Here is a 23356-nt window from a genome sequence, read left to right as displayed (position 1 = left end):
CTTCATTTACCTTATCTTAATCAAACCAATTTCGTTGACAGAAGATGGTAATAAGTTATACATTGAGTAATATATACGTAACTAAGTGATGAACATCAAGGCAGTCCTACTGTACGGAGCTGAAACGTGCAGAACTATTACAACCATCATCAAAATGGTACAGGTATTTATAAACAGTTGTCTACGCAAAATACTCGATATCCATTGACCGGATACCATCAGCAACAGTCTTCTGTGTGAGAAAACGAACCAGCTTCCAGATAAATAGGAAATTAGGAAAGGACGTTGGAAGTGGATAGGACGTGCATTACGGAAATCACCAAACTGCATCACGAGACAAGGACTAACTTGGAATCCTGAAGGGAGACGGAAAAGAGGAAGACCAAAGAACACATTAAATTGCGAAATAGAAGCAGATATGAAAAGGGCGAATAGCAACTGGAAAAATCTGGAAAGGATTGTCCATGACAGAGTTGGATGGCGAGTGCTGGTGGGCGGCCTATGTACATCGACGAGGAGTAAAAGGAGCAAGTAAGTAAGTAAGTAAGTAACTATTTGAGTCAAAACAATTTTATCCATTTATTACTATTATGTATTACTATTATCAATTAAAAAAGTTTCTATCCGGAAATGAAAGAATATTTTTAAAATTCATCTGTTTGTTTTAAACAACAAAAAATCACGTAAAACTTCATCCTATTCACCAGATTTACTTTTTACAGTTCAATAATAACAATAACAGAAAAAGTAAAATTGGTCAGTGATTCGTTTAATGTATTAGTATGAATTTGATAGCAGAATTTAAATGAAATAAACTATACAAAACTGTGATCAGAATATTAAAAAAAAAGGCATTTAAAGGCGAGACCATAATTTATGGACGGACCAATCAGGTACAAGATAATAGCTCTTGGATTTTTGGAGAGAAATTCAGCCATACATTTGGCTAAATAGCGCTGTACTAAGTCATTGCCCATATATTTCTGTTTAAATCACTTCAGTATCATATTTATGTACTCTTCTTTTGTCTATATCAATACTTTGTTTTTTGGCAATGAAAGATCCTCACTCACTCTTCATCATCTTACTGTTAGTTTAACAAGCGCTAAAAATAGTGAAATGTGAATCGAATGTCAAAATGTTGAAAAAGATTATGTCACATCGTAATTTCACTTAAGTTGAAGACACAAGGCATTCCAATTTATTTAATCTTAGAGTATTGCTTTCATCTGAGGGCTTTCAAGATTCAAAGCTCGATCCAATTTTTGGAAATAAGTGCACATTATCAAGAACTACTAAATTAGAAAAAAATAACGGTTAAATGATCCACGGTTGGTTTTTCCCAGTTAGTATCAGCAAAGTATTTTCTACTGGTATAAATTCATGTTCATACGATGTATAGATTTTATAACAAAGAATATTTAGTAATTATTTAACAAGTGAACAATGTTATGTCTTTATGTCTGATTAATTATATCACAAGATATGACAGCCCGTTAGTGACACCGACTTATACGACCAGACCAATGATTCATAAACCTGTACGGGCAGCTTAGATTTCCAATTGGTATACCGAGAATAATAGCTTCTCTCCTAACCAAGACGATTTAGTCACGAACACCAATCTCAGCCTCCGCGATACCAATCATATATTTCAAACATACTGGGTTTATATACAAATAAACCAGATTGCATCATACCACAACTAGAAAATAACAATTACACAAGATCAAGCCAAGAAATGTTTGTGATTGTGAGAGACCGTTATTAGTATATTGGAAATATCTCAAGAATAGTAAATAATATGATAATAGTGAAATAAAAGCATATAATCAAAAGAATATGAATATGCATATATTATAGTTACTTGGTAGTCATACAATAAGAATATACGTATAATATTAGTCTATAAGTGATTCCTAACGACTGCCATTCATTAATTATTAGAAATGACAAAAGATCAATTGAATTAGTTTATCATAACGAATATATTAAAGTTTTTACTTTATAAGTCAGCTGAACTTTGTATAGATTTAACTGATTATATAAATGGTAAGATAATTTGTAGTAGTTACTTTGATCTATAAGTGATACTCATTATGGAATAATATTAACGAAGGTAACAGTGAATGCCAATGAGTATTGGAAAATTGTTTCCTTCTGTTATAACAACTCTTTATCCATAACATCATTGACGACCGATCACATGGCTTTCAGGTCTTTCAAACTACTCAGTTGTCATCCATTGATTAGCATTTCTGAACATCAGTCAATTAGAGTTTATCTAACTAAAGTTAATTCATGATTAGAAAAAGAACTGAAGTTTAATAATTTGTAAAAGTCATTATATTAAATAACAATCATTTATTATTTAAAAAGATTTTGTAAAAACTATTATGTAACAATTAATTTTTCTATTAGGTGTTTAAAAATTCCCAATCGATGTTTAGGACTGCGATTGATCCAACTCTTATTGGCATGAGTGCATTCTGTACAGATTGCATCGATATTGCTTTGGATGACAAGCATTATAGGCAGAGATGGATGGTGGCTGGCAGTGAAATCCAGGGCACGCGTTTTGTCCTAATTTGGAAATCGTCAGATGAATGTACCTACATCCTGTATTATTTAGCAATGATTTAACTGATATAACCCTATTCACACAGGTGTTTCATGTTAGTTTAATAATTTGTATTAATTACCACTGGTAAAACAAACGTAACATAAAATTAGAACGTTTAATTGTTAAACAGCATGTAAAGAACAGATCAAAGTATCATAATGTGATTTACGGCGTACACCAGCTATTAATTTTTTAGTGATTTACAGTTTAATGCATTTTTGTTACATCTATATCGCAATTAATCTCTCTTAAATAAGTAAACCTTAAATATTGACATAGATCATTTTGAAAATATAGTGCTAAGAGAAACTTGAAGAAATCGTTACTTTTGAAAATTTTTGGTTATCACTCTACTACTACTTTAATCGAATACAGAATTAAGATTTTGTGTCATTATTATCCTTGTTCTATTTCCAAAGTGAGTTTAATCATGGATTGACAACTTCAGGTGAATAGTTGAAAATCATCTGATTTACCAGACAACAGTTTAGGAATACTCCATTAGTTTACCAGCGTGACCCTACACTGAAGAATTGACCTGTAAAACGTTTAAAGTTTGCAACTAACATGATACTTTTACACTATTGAGTTAAAGTTAATTGAACCACATTTTCAGTTGATCATAGTCTATGAAGGATGTAATCCATCGAATAATTATATGAGTGTTCAGATCCTACTTCGGATACTCAAGTAGAACCTACCTACTATCGTACTGGATTCGAACGTTTTGATGTTAACCCTACGTTATCCATTCCTATATAACTAAAAATTCTTTAGTCGGTGATGAGACAGGCGTCTAAACTGATGTTGGATGATAATTACCCGATTTACTAGGGTTATAGATGTAAACCACCAGATGGGATTTCAGTGGTTTGAAAGTTAAATGTTCGTCAAAAGGCGTAATTTTCTTCAGTTTCGTCACGAGTAGGGTATCGGTTGAGCGGTACTAAATAGTTCCGTATTAAGAATGAAATAACTGTCCAGTGGTCCATAATTTCAGTGATTCTCTAAGACCAGTCTAAGATGTAAACTACCAAGAAACTAACTAGCTGTTTGATTACATCATTATTTCTAGAAATCTTTCATGAATATTATTAATATGTGGTGATAACCAACTTTAAATAAATGACAGTATAAACACATTTTTACTTTCATAAAAAAGTACAACTCATGAGGAAAAAGAAAAAAAAGCGCTATGGAAATTGGTTTTATTCCATTTCATGAAGTTCAAAAGAATTTCACCAATTATTATTGACCTTGGAAAGTAATTTATTTTCTTACTTTGTCTACTGTCATTATTTTTATTTCAATCAAAAAAGAAAACTTTTTCTTCTTATTTAAACATATCTTTTTCAGTACTATACAATGGACCAATTATTATTTGGTTAGATACAACCCAAGATGGAATAGTAAATAGGTCAAAAGTTGACTGAACAGATAAATATCACATAGATTGAATGATATAACAAATGAAAAGAGAGAGAAAAAGAGTAAGCATATTGTAATATACATCCATGACACAAACGTTGATGGTTAGTAAAATATTCGAAAATAATTTTGTTTGTACATTTTTATATAAGTAAGAAGTGGTTTGACAAATTATTTTCTTTGTTAGTTATCATTTTCTCTTATTAAATACAAATCGATATGACCTCAATTGTTGTTTTTTACGTTGCTATCAGCTTTGATAGTAAGATTAAACGAATATGATTACTGTAATTATTATTACTACTACTATCATAATTTTTATTATTAAAGATTGATGAAATGAGGACTGAAATAACTAAAAATGACAATAATAAAGTCCTGAACGTTTTTTTTCTTTTATTAAAGATGCATTGACTGATTTATTCATAGATTAACGCGTGGTAACATGTTACATGGTCAGACGTAGTAGAACGGAAACAAAGGATCTAGTTTTGATGGTAGTTAGAGTTTTTTTACCATGGCATATCTCCAACTTCAAAGAAATACATAAAGTTGAAAAATAATTGACGGATAGAATTAAAATACTGGCAGTTTAGACAAGTATTAGATGGGTCACTACTCATAGATCAATCAGTTACAAATTAACTTTCATGAAAATCATGAACTGATCTAGTTCAGACCACCATTGAAGCTCTTAATGGCCGCTTCGTTCTTGCAAGGAACTGTTAAGCAGTGCTCATTCACGAATCTGCATGCGAGAATCGAACCCAGGACCTTCGGTTGCGCTCACAAACGCTTAACCTCTAGACCACTGACAGGGCTCTGAAAGATGCTGATGTCTAACTTGGCCAGTAAGTTAACAAATGTCTATTATTGTAGTCAATTAATAATACCAAGTGAACACTTGAAGACATATTTGTAAGAGTGCAAAGAACGAATATTCTTTGTTAGATGCCAACTCAATGCCACATAGTGCAACATTCAGTGATATTACCGTTTAGCCACGCCGACTGTGACTGCTTATCTGTATGAGTAAATTTTTACACTGATTAGTAATCATTGTTATATTTAGGTAGAAGAATAAACGAGACCTTAGATTTGACTAATTTCTAACCAAATGCGATGTTACGGGTAGGATAATTGAGAAGAAACAAACTGCATGTAATGTAATAGTCAATAGAAAACATAAAGAAACTACGTTAAGTATTTATTTCTACTCATAAGTAAAACAGAAATCAGTACCAAGGTAAGTAGAAAGTGTATTCTTTATGGAGAAGGCACTTTTACAGTTATACATTTATAAATTAACAGCAAAGAACAAGATATTTAACACTATTCTTCTGCCAGTCTGTAATCGAAGTGGATGTAAAAATATGATTCAGAATGAATTTGAAACTCGTAGTGTTGTGATGGCGACTAGCAAAGGCAACTCAAATCCAACATCAACCATTTCATGCGTTAAAGCGTTGTCTACACAACAAGTGTATAAAACCGTTACATAAACATATTAAAAAAGATACTGAATACATTATATGGACTAAATGCCTCAAGAGAACAACGCATTCGTAATAAAAATTGAAGTCATTAGATTCCATTTTTAATCTGAAAATCAACATTATGATCCAGACACATACAACTAACAAGAATGAACCGTGCATCCCATATTTCACTATAAATCACAATTTTGGTGTACCAAAAACGATAAATATTTTACATGGAAAAATCAAATATATTTCGTTTCGTAAGCTCAAATATTGTCCATGAACAGACCCATGTATTTTTCAAAAATAAAAAAGTTTACAAATATTCTTATGATTACGGTTCCTATGATAATAACAATGTAGTTCACCAGTGAGTACTAATAATAATTATTCTTTGCTTACAATGTTTACAGACGTCATCTGAAAAAAACATTTTCATAATTAGATTTTTGTAAATTATAAACATACTCTGATCAACAAAACACACAAAAATCCATATCACCACGAAGCAACATTACAATATTTCATTATATTTCAACCAACAATGTTAATGATAGGTAAATAGTTGTTATTTCATCATGAACAATACAACTGGTCGGTTGTAAACATTTCTCCAATGTAAGATATTGAAATATGACGTAGTGTGTATTTTTGCATGTTAGACAGAGAGTAAACGATAGTTAGTCTGAAGTATTTAAGTGAATGTGTATTTTGAATAAACGTCAAATCAAATTCGACTTATGAGACTAGGTGTTATGTCTTGTATTTGAACGATTATGCATTGAATTTCCGACCCCGTACATGTCTCTAAATAGGAAACTGAAATCATGAAATTTTGATGGTAACGTATTTTGAAAGTAAGCTTATGTAAAGAAAATGAGACTAATTTTAGGAATCTGTGAAAATTAGGTAATGTAGAAGCTTCTGGAAAGTATAACAAACTGTTAGCTACGGAATTGGCGTGAGACAAAGCTAATGCATTCTAATGAAACTCTCTGAAGAATGTTGATTAGCCGGAGTATTTTCAATATTTTTTCGACTTTCTGTTTACTATTTGTAGGAATTATCAGAGTCTTATCACACTAATACGCTTTCTAATGCTTCCTTGTTTATAATGTTTATCCACCTAAAATCGTTCCATAGTGTAAATAAATTATATCCACTGTCACTAATTATATTAAACTGTAAAAAAGCCAGCGTATCTAAATTCACCAATCGTATTTCGTGATAATCATGTAAGCTAAGAACATAACATATTACCCATAGCAATTCGATTTCTAGCGGTTTAACTTCCCACTTTATAAAAGTAAAGGGATATAATTAATTGGTCTTTGTCAGGATACGTGCTTTCTGAGCGGATATCTTCGATATTATCATTAAACCACAAATTCAAGTATGGCTGAATTATTGATAGTATCGGAAACATTCTGTGTTTAAGTAGGATTAAGAATATCTACAATGAAATGTATGTACAACAAAATGATAAGAGATGACGAAAAGTATTGCTTGAATTTCACTTCAAGTCGTATTTGAACTTCAGAAAAATGAATTGGAAATAAACATAAATGAAATCAAATTAAAAGTAATTTAATTGAACTTACGATGCAGGTTTTAATTGTCCCAATTTTCTAACTTTTACATCACAATACGTTACACGTGGAAATAAACCGCTAACTTCCCATTCACTACCGATTAATAATTCTTGAAATACATGTAAACCAAATAATGTATCATTTGTTCCAATAAAATGTTTCATAACATAAATTTGTCCAATATTATTTGCAATAAAAAATATACGTACAATTAGAAATAATAATGTAATACGTGTAGTCGGTGGTGGACCACCTAAACAACGTTGAAATATTCCCCGAGTACGTCGATAACGTTTTGATGCTTCAGAAATTTCTTCTAATGCAGCTACAAGACAACTAATAGCTTTATGCCGTACTTCTTTATCTGGTACAGCGGCTTCACGTGCGTTTTTTAACAAAACAGGTACACGTTTTGACCAGACACGCCATAATACATGCGGTACCCATGCCATCATAGCTTGTCCGGCTAATATAATTGCTACCCATTGATAATATGATATATGTCGTACTCTAAGCATTTCAAAATCATCTTCTGGTATAGCTTCATTTGGTAAAAGAAAATAAGTATTTTGTACCCAACAAATATTTTCAGCATAGTCTTCCCATGAACTTGTGAATTCTTGTGGTACCCAACAATGTAGTGGTTTACCTAGGAAATATAAAAAAAGTACTAATGCTAGTAATAATATATAAATTAACAACAATGATAAAGTACAATCTCAAAAGATAGGTAGAAATGAATATATTATTGACGAACCAGTCAGATATAAGTTAGAGACTATCGGATTTGGGCTCGTAATTAAAAACACAATGACAAAGAGTTTGTATCATATTAAAAAGTTGAAGTAAACCTACCATTACCAAGACTTTTAAAATTGGCAAACATGGGAACATTAAGGAATAGGGACCCTCATTTGAGAATTTTAGTGTAACTTCAACTTTCATATTCTTGAATTTCAATGAGCAAATATTCATCCATATCAATACAAAACATTCTTTCACTCAATTCCGAATCATTTCTTTTAATCTCAACCCTAACTCCTTGCCCAAATCTTAATCCTAAATTCTTAATTTAAATCATAATATAGTGAACGGGAACAAAAGTGTGGACAACCGAATGTATTTGAATACTAAATTACAGCCTTACGCTTGTTAGGCTTTTATATCATATGTTATTCACTTACATCACTGACATCACTCATCTAATGCTATTTTAAGAGTAAATCTTGATCCAATTTCGTTCTATTTCAATAGATTAAGTGACTATAAAATAATTCCTTGTACTTAAAGTAATGGTCTGATTTCAATTCGTGGTATGGTATTTTCGGAAGGAATATCGACTGAGTAGAATACATTAAACCACTGAGAATCTCAATGAAAAATAGTTAACATAATTGAATGAATGTAAACCAATATTAAGATGGTTATTATGAAAATAACAATACGGAGGCAAGAAGTTCAACAATACGGACACATAAATATTGTGTTTTTTATAAAAAAATACCTATCGAAGCTATACATTCATTTCATACTTGAGAATACACTGCAGACAGGTAGAGAAAAAAAAGTAGATACGGAAATCAGTGCTTTAGCTTGAACCAGGGAATACAGGATGACTCAGTCTTTATACAAGGCAAATAATGTATAAACTACAGGTAGAAAAATTAGAGTGTAGGTAACAAACATTAGCCGTACACACATCAAAATGTATATCAATATAATTCATAAGTTCTTAGATAAGATGGATACACATGAAAACCCACAAAATACCTGAACAAATTAGAATGATGAGTTTGATGGATAGACTCGCTCAAATACAATTAGATTGAACAGGAGTATAACAAGAACTACAACAAACTCTTTTTTATGATATTTTTAGAGTTCATAATTTATGACAAAAGTATTCACAGAATCGCTAAAACCAAAAGTCTCTGCTTGGTTTTAATTTAAGACAAATGATAATTAGATGCACACAGACGACATCTTACACTGCACTGAGCGAGAATATAAAATTCTGATGAAGCGTTAGTTATCTACGAATCACTAATTCGAAAGTCAGTTACCTATAGAGTAATCTGGATTACATAAATAGATTTGAAATACAAGTCTAGCTATTTATTGAGACTAATGTATGTGACTATGTTTAGGGGATATATAAGTTGCAGGTTTTGACAACAGGTGTCCTCCAAGCATTTATCGGTCATCGTGAATTAAACGAGTTGAGAATGCTGAAGTTAGACAGAATAACCAGTGAAGATGGCATACTGGTTGGCGTCGTTCTGAATTTTTATCAACTAAGGTATCTTGAACATGTGTTATGTATGTCCACCTACCTTCCATCTCGAAGTGCTATATTACATGTAAGCGTAATTCGGAAAAAAATTGAGAAGGCCAAAAGAATGAGTAACATCAGTCCATGAGATCACTGCATGCTTAACTGTCACGTCGATAGATTTGGACTATCTAGTTAGGATTAATGTGATTAACACGATTAGTGGTTGGATGCATTAAGTGACGTGAGCCAAAGTCACCCAATCTTTATCTTGCCTTCGACCTGAAATTTTAGCGTTCAATCCTTCATGCTTATCATTTTATTCTGTCTACTCGAAGCATTCAGTATGGAATTTTAGGATAATAAACATTTGTTTCAGGCTCTATGTTGAGTATGCCTGACTAACTAATGAAGTACTGAGTTCCTCTCACTTTCTTGTCAGGAGTATGCAATTTCGGAAAAAAAAATTCGCATAGAATTCTTTCAATACCATATGTAATAACCATGTCAGTAGATGATTTTTTCAAATTCATTTCATTAGCTTGCATCATAACAGGAAATCAGCTATCGGAAAGCATAAACGATCCCACACACAAACAAACAATTTTTTCATCAACAAATTAAGTCAATATTATTGTATAGTTAACAACCTATATTAGATCAGTTTGTTTATTTATTGGACAGATCGTGTCGGAACATTGACTCTGTTTCAGATGTTAATTTTATTTTATTTTAATGAAGTGATTTTTTAAACAATAAATTTATAAATCAAAATTAAATCTTCAAAAATACAGTTAGTTAAGGAATGCAAGGGAAATTGATATGTTTGTTAAAAAAACAGTCTAGATAGGTAACATATTGCAACTAATCAACGTTTTGGTTGAAAACTACCAAGAAAAGATTAAGAGAAGCGGATCCGACAAACAGTTTTAATAACATATACATTGATTAGTCAATTGAATCATTTTGTATAATTTGTATAGCTGATTAATTATTGTTAAAAAAATAGATACTAGTTTGGAGTGTAGCGGATAATATCGCTTTTTTTAAAAAAAAAAGTAGTTATTGTATATTTAATAGTTGAATTCATAAGCCAATTAAAGCCAGACCACCATGGAAAATCTGGAAGCACTGGACGGCCATTTCGTCCTAGTATAAGATAACTGTGCAGCGCGTATCCACGACCCCGCCTGCAAGATTCGAGCCCAGGAGACCCATACTAGGACGAAATGGCTGTCCAATACTTCCAGGTTTTCCATAGTGATCTAGCTTTAATTGAATCATGAATTCAACTATTAATTTACTAAAATATCCAGAAAACCCTTTTCTGTTATTATACATTTCATTCATTTTAAACTTTCACAGGCAAATCAATTTTAATGTTTTTTAAAGTATCTGAGCGAAATGATACACTTATCATTGACTAAGTTTAATAATTTTTAACTAACCAGTTTTGATAAATAATGCCCAAGTGAAATTTTTAATACCAAATGTTTCAATAATAGACAGCTAGATCTAATACTGTTTAAGAGGGCATCAAAATACCATTTAGAAAAAGATTGACAGAATAGGTCGGATCTGAAGTAAACTTAGGGAATTAAATAGAGTGATTTATGAAATGTTAATATACTGAAACACCAGACTATTATTATATATAATATTGTGTATTCATATTGTTCTATAAATATTTAAAAGTGAACAACATGGAGTATCATGCAAGGACGATTGCATATAAAAATATGCTTCAATTTACTCTTTATGATATCTACTTTTTATTGATACACATGATGCAACATGTTTTCCGTTATTCAGATTTACTCAAACTTATTAATTATGTCTGTATTAACCATATAGTGCACTCATAGTACTTTATAAAAAGTTCATTTCTTATTATGAAGTTGATTGTTAGAAGATTCAACCGAAACCGTGATAGTAAATAGTGTTATTTACGTTATCGTGTGACATTCGGAGGAACGTTAAGTGATTATTTTAATATTGATACGTCGTATATGTATATATCATAGGAATAAAACTGGTCTAAAACCTGTGAGGATGACTATACTTATTAGTTATTTGCTACTATAAACTATTTTGTACAAATTGTTTACAAATCCAATGGACATAACACAAACACGTGTTACGTTGTGAGGATTCTTTAGAATAATTATAAGCAAAGATGGGTGGTGGCTAGCAGTGGAATCTAGGACGCGCGTTTCGTTCTATTCGGGACTCGTCAGCTACATGTGCCTGCATCTCAGGGTTATTCTTCACTCTAGGACTCGAACCTAGTACCGTTCTCTTCAAACGCTATCGCGTTATCCACTTAGATACTGAGTCCAGATAGCCACTAGCTTTTGTAATGGGACGAAGTTTTAATTCATTTTATATTGTTTGTTTGAATCTTCGCATTGATGTTTAGGACTGCTATGAGGATAACGCGACGGCGTTTGATGCGAATGGTTCTGGGTTCGAGTTCAGGAGTGAACTTTAAACTCTGAGACGCAGGTACATTCAGCTAACGAGTCACAAGTAGGACGAAATGCGGGTCCTGGACTCCACTCCAACTCACCATATATCTTTGCTTATAATGCTAGTGACTTAAGGCAATATTGAGGCGATCCTCACAGAATACACAAATGCCAATATGAGACTGATCAGTTGCAGTCCTAAGCATCAATAGGAAGATTCAAAAAAACAATACGAAAGGAATCTACAATAATGATTTATGTAGTATTGAATAAAGTTAATATTAATGACATTATTCTAAGAGTTAGGTTATTGAATCACATATACTGGATAAGAAGAGATCTTCTTTGAATCAGTTCGAAAATAATATTTTCCTGACAAAATCTTGATAAACTATAGATAGTTAAATGTCAGTGAAATATGATAAAACCCCATAACCACTTAAAAAAGAATTCTAAGAGTTACGGTTTATTATAGATTATGAGTATGTGTTTGCAATTTTCCGTTATTCATACTCAGAACTGCAGTTGATCAGTTTCTGTTGTTATACGTAGATCCTAAAAGTATACATTTTAAAAATAACTTTTCGCCTGCATAAACTATGACTATTAATGGGAAGTTACAGTATTCCACTCTTACCATGAATAATCTTACTATCACATAAGTACATTGATGATTTTAAAAAATTGCATCCAGGCTTTCAATATCCAAATAAACTAGGAAGAAATTAGTCTAATTTTTTTTCTTTATAAAATGCTCAAATTGGTTTTTGTATTTCACTAAACAATAATCAACTAAAAAAATGATTTTACTTAATTGTATTTTTGTTCTCTGAAACCCCATAGTAATTTATCATAACAATCATGGTAACACAAGTGAATTTAACTTTTGATTATGCTGTTTACTCAGCTATACCAGTAGTTATGTCATTTAAAATTGTACCAAAATATTAGTCTAGTAAATGTAGACATTCATTATAGTTTCTTGTCAATTTTAATTCAGCCTAATAAGTTCATTACGTCATATAAAGATATTTTATTGGAGAAAATGTTTTTTCCATTATGTCATTTAATAAAGATATACACTTGTATTTATAATTATTGTAGTCTATGGTAAGATAGATGGTTGTTCCTTTGTTTGCTCGCTCTTGTACAGCATGTTATATTAATTGCATAATGAATTCACTTAAACACACACATTTTCAAACAATATTCTATATCGTTATCGAAACGTGACTGTGAACTAAGCAATAGTTAAATTGCTGAACGTTTGATCAAGTTCGGTCATCTATCTCCAACAAAATTTACATTCACAATAATTCTAATTGGTTCTAAAGAGAGATGGATTGAGACTTCGCAGATGACTTAGCTCATCTATCCCACAGATACTAACAAATGTAGGTCCAGACCAACAGTTTACTAGCAGCCTATGCATCATTTAGCCTCAATATGCACAAGGAAAAAGTAAGATCCTCAAATACAACACAGCGAGCACCAAACCAATCACACTAAATGGAGAAGCTCTGGAAGAGGTGGAATTTTTCACGTATCTGAGTAGCATCATCGATGAGCAAGGAGGATCTGATACAGATGTAAAGGCAAGGGTTGGTAAAGTAAGAAAAGCATTCCTATAGTTGAAGAACATATGGAACTCAAAACAACTGCCAACCAATGTTTAAGTGTGAATCTTCAATACAGTTCTACTCTATGGAGCTAGAACTTGGAGAACTACCACAACCATCATCAAACATGTGCAAGTATTTACAAATAATTGTCCGTTGAAAGGATACCATCAACAACAGCCTTCTGTGCGAGAGAACAAATCAGCTTCCATCTGAAGAGAAAATTGGGAAAGGATCATGGAGGTGGCTAAGATATACATTGAGGAATTCATCAAACTGCATCACGAGAGAAGCACTAAATTGGAATCTTGAATGGAAAAGAAAATGAATCAGACCAAGAAACATATTCCGTTGGTAATCGGAAGTAGACGTCGAAAGAATGAATAGCGACTGAAAAGGATTGTCTAGGACAGAGTTGAATGGAGGGTGCTAGTGGGCGGCCTATGCTCCTCCATGAGGACTAACAGGCGTAAGTAAAGTAAGTGAGAAGAAATGGATAAGAAACTCGTTCAACGTGGACTCTTTCGCAATTCAAGCCTAACTATAAGTGGTGCATACAATTCTTTATTTTACTATGGTTTCAAAACATTTCTTATTTTGTACATTGCTTTTTAACAAGTGTTATTCTCTTTCTTTCATCTTACAATTGTCGAGGGAACAATTTTACACATCTCGTTAGTTTATATTATCCCCATTTTCATCAATCTATTATGGGACTTTAAATATATTTAATTAACTCTTGATCCCTGTCTTAATGACTCAATAATATTCTATTCTATCATAGATGGATGGAAAATTAGTTGTAAGAATGTATATCTTTAGTCAGTGACATTGTCATAAAGAAAATTTTCTTTGCTTGTCTTTATCTTACTGATTAAAATCCCCATATGCATTGTTTCTTGGAATGAGTACTTGTTTCACCTATGTACACAAAATTTGACCAAAATAGATAACCTTACAAAATAAAATGTTCATAGATTTTCTTTTTTAATAATAGTAATAATGATAATAATAATAATAGTAATAATAACGTACACGTTAGCGAATAAGTGAAAGAAGAAATTCAGGATTTTTATTTATAAGTCATGACAGGTGGAATTTATCTGTTCACGAAATGAGGCGTTAAGTGATTGAAGGTAATTGACAGGGAAACTGCCCGAACTAAATTTTGTGTGATTTGACATTCGTCAACAAAACTCACCTGGCATCTTTAGAGAGTTTATGAATTCGAACCCAAGCCATTTAGCTTCACACTTTGAGTTATTAATACTAAGTTATTTGGAGTAGGACTGATGCAGATATCCTGTATATCTCTGGTTAACAATTGAGTAATTTGACGAATCGAATGACAGTGAAAATATGGAGCTAATTTAATAGTCTAATAATTAGGCGCTAGTTCTAAGAGCTCATTGTCCTAGATATGATAGTTAATGAGGTTACAGTTTCAAACTGCTAAAGACAAACTGATACTAGAATAGAACAATTACCTAATACTTCATAGTCTTCAATGGTTTTTATCTGCGATGAAAGACATACCAAAACTTAAGCAAAATGTGTTTATAGCTTTCATGAAAGACACGACGGAAGTAATAGATATATGTAAGTATCTTTAAATCTTTTACAATCATGGAAATATCTAGATATTCTATTTGAAATAAAAAAAAATTGCACGAATTATTTTTAGGCGTTCAGTTTACTGAAATAGTTTATAAAGTTGATCATTTATTTCAAATTTATCCGTTTAAATATCACCATAATTACAATATCCCTATGATTTGGATTAATAATTGATAAATCCATTTATTGCCATTTATATTCCATAACAGTTCACTGTTTAAATTCACTTCGTATTGTTTGTTTGAATCTTCCCACTGATGTTTAGGACTGCAACTGGTCAGTCTCTAACTGGCATGCTGTGCGTATTGCCTCGATATAGTCCTAATTCACAAGCGTTGTTCACTGTTTATCAATTCCCTTCTTGTTTGTTTACTCATATTCGGATAGTGAATGTTTTTCTAACTTTGTCAGTTGTTCTAATAAACACTTTGATTGTGTTTCTCAATTAGAAGAGTTAAAAAAACAATCGATTGAGGGAATTCATTCTTAACCAACTTGTAATGCCGTCACCACCACTACTACTATTACTATTACTACTAATACTACCACGACTCACTACCATAATTCTCCACACTATTGAATACAGAGTAGTTAATATCATGATCCTGTTATTATCTTAATAACTGACAAGTGACATTTACCTAAAGTGTATATTAAATTTAAAGAATGAAATAAAGATTAGACTTAGGAATGTATCATTTAAAAAACAACAAATAATAAATAAACTAATTTTATTTAACATTTTACAATTACCAAACGAAGTAGGCATCAATTTGCCTTTTTTGTTGTTGTTGATAATTTGCTATAAACAAGTAAACAAACAGAAAAGAAAATACTAAACAGATAAACACTCGAATCTATACTCTATCTTCTCATATAAACATCTTAAATAGTAACCTAATATACCTAAATGTACATGCTTTGACTATACATCAAAACATCATTTTTAACTTGAACAATAAAACATTAAACTGTCAAGTTTGACATAGTGAATTAAAATTCAAACAAGCGAGTTTGTATTTATCTTTGATGTTTTGTTTATTTCACTTAGGAATGTAATCAATATATTCCCCTTCCTCAATGTTGAAAATATATTCTATTACTTATTTGTTAATGGATTTTTTCACTAACAAGATTTTGCCGCCATCTTTTTTTTCAAAAAAAAACCATATTAAAAAAAAGTTGAACATTGAATTATTCTAATTTCTTTTCTTTTACTTAATTGTTAATTATCAAAAATGAAAAAAGTGATCTACTCCCTTTCCTTTTTTTTCTTTGTAAAGGAATTGAGTAATGAATAGTTAATTATGGGCGGTTTATATTTTCAAGTCAATGTGATAGACAATTAAGACAATATCATTAATTAGATTTTTAATTTATATATATGTTCATAAACCTGTAAGCCTAGTCTATTGATTGAGATTATATTTGCTTAATATTGGAGATACATTATAAAAATAATGTTTATATAGCGCAATGAAAAGACACTTTTATTAGAACTATGCACAGTGCTATACAAATTTTGTTGAGTTGAGAGGTTCAGTGAAGAGAAAAATCTGGCTTTCAAGTGTTTACTGTCGTTCACCGTGAGATTTAATGAACTTATTGTTGAATCATAATGGAAGTGTGTGTGTAAACCTCTAAGTATCTTAAAGCTATGGTAAAAAATACCAGTTGCTGAGGATGAGGCTTACGGAGGTGCTTTTTTCTTCAAGCTGCATAGTTTAGTAGTAAAGCTCTAATTGTCTATCTGGGTAACGTCTTCAAGAAATACTTAAAAATGAAGTAAGCCTTAAAATGGACAAAGCGGCCATCCACTTCATCTTCTTTTATGTAAATACTGATGAGCTATTAAATTTCATTGCACAACATTGCTTATATCAATCCATGTGGAGTACAACTAAGAAAACACTGAATTATTGGACAAAAGTGTTATGTTTTCTAACTGGCTTAAGGACGTTTTCGATTAGAAACAAATGAGATATCTTTCTAGTACAAAACTGAATCTACCCGGATACATAAAACACTTCAAAATTATCTATAATTTAATTAAGCACAGAGGGAAGACAAGTGCTCAGAAAAGGCTTCATATTCAAGAAGTGAGATTTAAGAAAGAACAACTCTGTATGTATAGCTATTAAACATGATCTTTGGGCACAGTAAAGTTTGCTAATTAAGCAGGAGATTACAAACAAAATAGGAGATAAGTTCATTAGGATAACATGAATTATTGTAGTTATCCTTTCACAAAAGAATTAACATTTATCAACATAAAGCTATGTAAACTGAAGTTAACTTAGGAAAAGACAGGTTATTTTGAGAAATCATGCACTTTGGTCAAAACATTAATAAATTCAGCTCAGCGGAGGAAACAATCAAAAAGTGTGTAGGTAATAGGTACACAGTTAAAAGTGATCAATCAAATTCCAGATCAATAGAACAAGTTGTTATTAACTTGTATAGAAATTTAAATGGCTCGCTTCTTGGTGGATTATGTATTGATGATGTTATCAAGAAAGACAATGAAAGCTTCACGAATAAACCCAAATTTTAATATTACGACGAAACTGTCCTTTCTTAATTATTAATATTGAAGTAAAGTTTCCAAAGAAAATCATCTACAAAACACATTTGTACACATATTTTTTCGAAAACGCACACTAAAGAAGGAGGTGAAGTTTTTTCATGACTTAAAAAACCGATATGAAAAGCATATATAATGAAATTAAATGCTTTAAATGAAATTCTCAGTGAAATTATGTTATTATGCACAACAATCACCAAACAAACGAAGGAAAAAATGCCTGAAAACGTTTGATAACTCACATATTTTTAACATTAGAAAACGGATGAGTTACAATGAATTCTCGATCCATTTTTTCAACTTACCGCGAAATTATCCAACGAACAATAAATCTTAACAGCTGAATTCATGAGTCAATCTAAGCTAAACCATCATTGAAAACCTGGAAGAACTGTGAGATCGTCTCATCACAATATGGGACTACTCATCAGTGCCCATCCATGATCCCGCACGTGGGACTCAGAACCAGTACACTTGGTCTTGCGTGTAAACACTAGAACCCTAGACCACTGTGCGGGCATGCGGTGGTTCTTAGTGTCTAGCTTTAATCGTTCCATATTTTTGCGCAACCCTTCATCCATTGTGTGAGGTGAATAATTGTCTCACACTCAACACTGGTTGGACCCCACTGGTCACGGCAATAAATCCTATGAGAATTTTTTTATTTACTGTCAATTTATTTATGATGACCATGTTTACAATAACAAAGTGATGTTTTGATTCGTTTAAAACTAATTGATTTAACAAAATTGCTAGGTTAATTTAAGTGTACAACAATCGGGAAAAGAATGTTATTGGTTTAACCATCATTCAGTTCGTTTTTATAATAGTCAACTATAAGAGCATTAAATGTAAAAATGTTGTTTTACAAATTATGTGAATCATATTTTTGGACAACTTAATCATTTAGCAAAAATAAAGTTGATTGGTCATTTATTTACCGTTTCGGTTATACTGGCGGGAAGTCAATTACAAATTGTTCAATTTTCATTTGATTATAATTGAAGTTGGGATAAAACTGGTTCAATTCATGTTATAGGGAAGTAGTTTTTTAACCGTATATAGGTCTGAGACCAATAACTTATCTATACCAGAGGTGAAACAACTACAGTAACCTAGTGTATAAAATCACCAAAAATGGAACTTGAAATATGAATTAATCTGTTGTCTAAGCAAATCGAAGAGATTAACTTGACAATTATTATCCAGTATGAAGCACACAAACGATTCAGTCGAGATTCTTCCGGGAATATAGTATCTAGATTTCAGAGCTCAAGAGGTTATGACGATTTTGGACCAGAGTTCAATTTCTTGACTCTTTGTTTTTTATTTGATATTGAGGAAGCCAATCATGATCTCCATATCAAAGTGTTACACCATCAATATTTTAATAACATGAGTAAACATTTCGAAGATTTTATATTAGCTGAATTTTATTCATGCTTGGCAGAATACGTTTCACACTCTTGGTTGATTAAAACATATGTGTAGTTATATTATTGAATGTATATTAGGATAGTAATTGATTGACATAAGTCCATAGTCATTGTTATACATTAAGGGAAGCAAAATATTTTAGGATTATAAATCATTTGTGATTTCATTAATGAGGTGACAGTGAAATAACTAGGGGTTATTTTCATTGTTGAAACACATACTTCAATATCTTAGGTAAAGTATTTTGTAATTTACACCAGAAATCGATGATAGCTCGGATGGATTGAACAGATTTAGAGACCTTTGTATTGTATATGAACGAACATACTACAGATCAAACTTAGGACCTGAAGGTTTCTGGCTGACCACTAGATCATTAGAGCATTGTGATAACATTTTATGTTTCGTGCTTCCAAAAATATTTTTGAAGTCTTTTTTTCAGTCATAGTAAATTGTAGTGAATTGTAGAAAATTTGGAATTCCTAGTTTTTTTAATTTAATTACAACCACAGATCACCTTCCATTATTTTAAACAGCTTATTCTCACTTAGATTCCGCCATTCCTAAAGTTCAAAATGGCAATATGGTGCGCCAAAAGAATAATATAGAGGCAATGAAATGTGAAATACGTTGGTTTTCTAAAGGCTCCCAGAGATATTTTGAATAACAGAAACATATATGAGTAACAAGTATTATTTAGTGAGTGTTTTTATTTGACATCCAGTGTTTAAAATAAAATTTCCACTTGGTTTCATGTGTTAACGATTTTGTAATACTTAAAATATTCGCTGGTGATATTCATCACAGGTTGACTTCAATTGGCGTACAATGGATAATTGGTTTCTTTCACTATGGGACCTATCACAAATGTGTTCTCGTAAACTTATCACAGAGAGTAATTAAGATTTACACTACTAAGTTGTGTCACAAAAATGTATACTTCCAGCTTCAATCAATTCATAGTTCATCGAGACTATATTCGCTGCTGTTGATGATGACACAGCTAAAACGTTATTGATCATGGCTTCTCACTGGCGACTCAAGAGCAATTCTAGAGCAAAAATCATCAGTTAACATAAAAATATGTGTTTTTCGACTTTTTCTTGGTCATAGATTCAAATAGCAGCTTATTATTACAATTTTCTTGCATAATAATTATTTCATCATGAGTTGGGACCGACTAGGAAGTCTTCGAGAACTGTAATCGTACCGAACTATGGTGAGGTCTATAGTCTTTTATTGGTGAGATTACTTTAGTGTTATACCCATATGTATCTAGTGTTAATTCCGTCAGTTTGATTGTAGAAATGTCACATATGAAGCAGATAATAATATAAACGGTTCTCTGTTGCACTGAATTTCACTCATTCTCCTTATGTATTGTCGCAAAAGGCCAACGTCAACTAGGTCATTTACAAGACGTGTTCTTGTTCATGTTTGAGACCGAAAGTTCTGAGTTAGATCCCACATGGTAATGAATGGATGCACACTGATAAGGATTCCCGTACTAGGAAGAAACAGCCGTCCAGAGCTTTCAGGTTCTCAATTATGATTTGGCATTATCTGGTTCATAATTACAACCTAACTCAACAATTTCCAAATCCCTATACGTATAAAAGTATTATGTGTTTTTTAGGGATTAGAAAAAGCTAATCAGAATCAATGAAATTACTTCCGAGATGTTTTCGATAGATTCTAAAATAAATGACATTTTATCTTTCATTACACAGAATGTTCCTTTGAAATACTTTTGCATAATGTTTAAGTCGCTATAATTTTTTTGGGGAATTTTCTGTTTTGTTAACATAAAGATTACAATGTTTAAAGCATATAATGCTTTATATTCTATGTAAACAGATTTTGAATAACACATGAATCAATAAGTTTGTGTTTAAATTCATTTTGTTGATAATAAACTTTTGAAAAGTCACTATATCTCTGTCTCGGTGTCTCAAGTTACTGAGGTTGTGTAATGATATTATTGAAAAACTGATAAAAAGTCTGGGAAAAACCATAGATTTACAATTATTGAACTGTAATGGATTTTATTATTTCGGTTGGGAAATAATTTTGGTGCACACCGACTATTGGTTGACTTACTGAATATGAACTCAAAATCAGTTTATGAATTGCTTGAATTCTTCTTTATTACTATAATCTTACGATTATTATGTTATAATATTCACAACCTGTAATTTAGAACCACAAGGTTTTCAATGTCTACGATTAAAAATGTTCACTACGAGATTTAATGCATTTTATCTACATCTACATGAATACAAGGACATTCAAAAGGTATTTCAGTGTAAATATGATTGGATAGGTGAATACCTGAAGTTAGAATTCATATTTTAATGGGGAAGTGACTTAATGGTTAAAGTAATTGACCTTCAATCAGCAAGAATCAGGGTTCATCACCTCTAATTAATAACATTAATCTTCACTTAATTGAAAAATAAAATAACTTAAAATTAACAAAACTTATGAAAGTACATTTTGAACTTTCAAAAAAATGGTTTAAGTCGAATTTGTTTCTACTATATTGATTCACAAGGAAAATATCACTGAAGAAGTATATGCGTACTGTATGTAAACTTCAATAATTTATGCACCAAATTGTCAAATGAACTGAACTTAAGAAATATAAACGCCAGGATAACAAGCTCAATGGTTTGAAGCTTAAAGTCTTTCTATTGACCTATTAAAATGTATTAGGGGGATGAATTTGACCGTATTACAAACAGATTAACATTGTGTAATAAGCGCTTGATGACTATAAGTTTATTGTACTGAAGATTTAAAATATACTTCATTGAATACTCAACTAGAAGATCTAAAATTATCATATTTACAATATATCAAGAAGGTTCTGGGTTTGATTTCAAGTGAAGTTGTGGATACGCTACACTAATGAGTCTAATAGAAGAGCACAACATTGCTAATTAATTTAAGATAATCTAAATAAATAATATTTTATGAGTAAGGTGTATGCTACTTATGCTGGCAGATATAAGTAGTATTTGGCATCAATCAGAAGTGGAATGCCTACTAACAGAAAATTGAAATGAAGAGAATAGAAAGGAAATCGAAGAGCATTCAAAGTAACAACAGAATTAGGGGAACAGGGAAGTATGTAAGGAATAACGCAAAAAAGATGTGCAAATAACGTAATTAATGTAAACGTTTCACATTTTACTGACTCCATTGTGTAATTGTACATTGAAAAACTAAGTCACCCCACCTGAGTTTTCGTTCACTACATGAGAAACGAATGTTCACTTATAAGATATATGTTAAGACCTAGAAAAATTGGTTTGTTTGGTCACAGAGAAATGAAACAATATACAGACAGATGAAGATTGATTTGTCACTAAAATATATATGAAAATTATGTCCTGTGACACTTTACTTGAAAAGTTTTAGTTACAACAATTAATAGTCATTTGTTGAACATATTCAACTTCTCAGCAGTTCTCACTGCTATATCAATTATCTACATTATGAACATAATTTACAACAAATTAACATCGTAAGTCAACAACTAGTATGTTCATGTGAGAGATTGAGTTATATATAAGCTTCTTCCTGACAATGGAATTACATCTGGAAAACTGATGATTATATTATAACCTCCTTTTTTGACTAAGGCTATGGATAGTTATATATATATGCGTAATTAATTAATTTATCCAATATCTCACTTTTCTGTATGATCCATGACCTCATCAAAAGTAAACACATATGAATTTAATGACACATAATTATTTAAATTGTTTGTAACATGCATGTATTTTTTTCGTGAAGAAAATCCTGAACTTATCTAGACTTTTCTTAAGTCGTATTGTTGAATTTAGTCACTTACATAGCTGAATATTTAAGAAGCATATGTTGTAAATTCAATAAACTGGATGATATTTTTCTGTTGGCGTTTCATACATATTCTTTTTGTTAAGATAAACAAAGCTTGTCTTATTACTTAACAATATGTCTTTTTCTGACAAAAAATATTACTGACCGAATAAGTCGACCATGTTGTAAAATGTCTCATTAAATTCCTGACCTTAAACGACTGAGTGAGTGGATTATGTTCAAGTAGTAATTTTGGATAAAAATAAATTTAACCATATTGATTACGTATTTAAAATTGTTTCTTCGCATGTACCTTTAAATTTGTAATCAAACAAGATATTTAATAAAATGAATCAACTAACGATTTAAGTTTTTCAAGGTAATAG

General features: G+C 31.2%; 1 protein-coding gene across 1 annotated transcript in view; it reads right to left on the bottom strand.

Moving 5' to 3' along the window:
- Nucleotides 1–7129: 7129 nt before the first annotated feature.
- Smp_142390 (putative innexin) overlaps nucleotides 7130–23356 on the bottom strand; it is a gene marked incomplete at its 3' end in the record, with an annotated part of 47783 nt that continues 31556 nt past the window's right edge. Inside the window, exon 2 of the mRNA XM_018795404.1 lies at nucleotides 7130–7773. Coding sequence (XP_018649720.1) covers nucleotides 7130–7773 — 644 coding nt within the window. The remainder of the gene's footprint in view (nucleotides 7774–23356) is intronic.

The sequence above is a fragment of the Schistosoma mansoni genome, chromosome 2, assembly GCF_000237925.1.
Source record: "Schistosoma mansoni strain Puerto Rico chromosome 2, complete genome".
Classification (NCBI taxonomy): Eukaryota; Metazoa; Platyhelminthes; class Trematoda; order Strigeidida; family Schistosomatidae; genus Schistosoma; species Schistosoma mansoni.
Note: the sequence above shows the minus strand (reverse complement) of the source record. Positions and strands in the feature narration are given on the sequence as shown.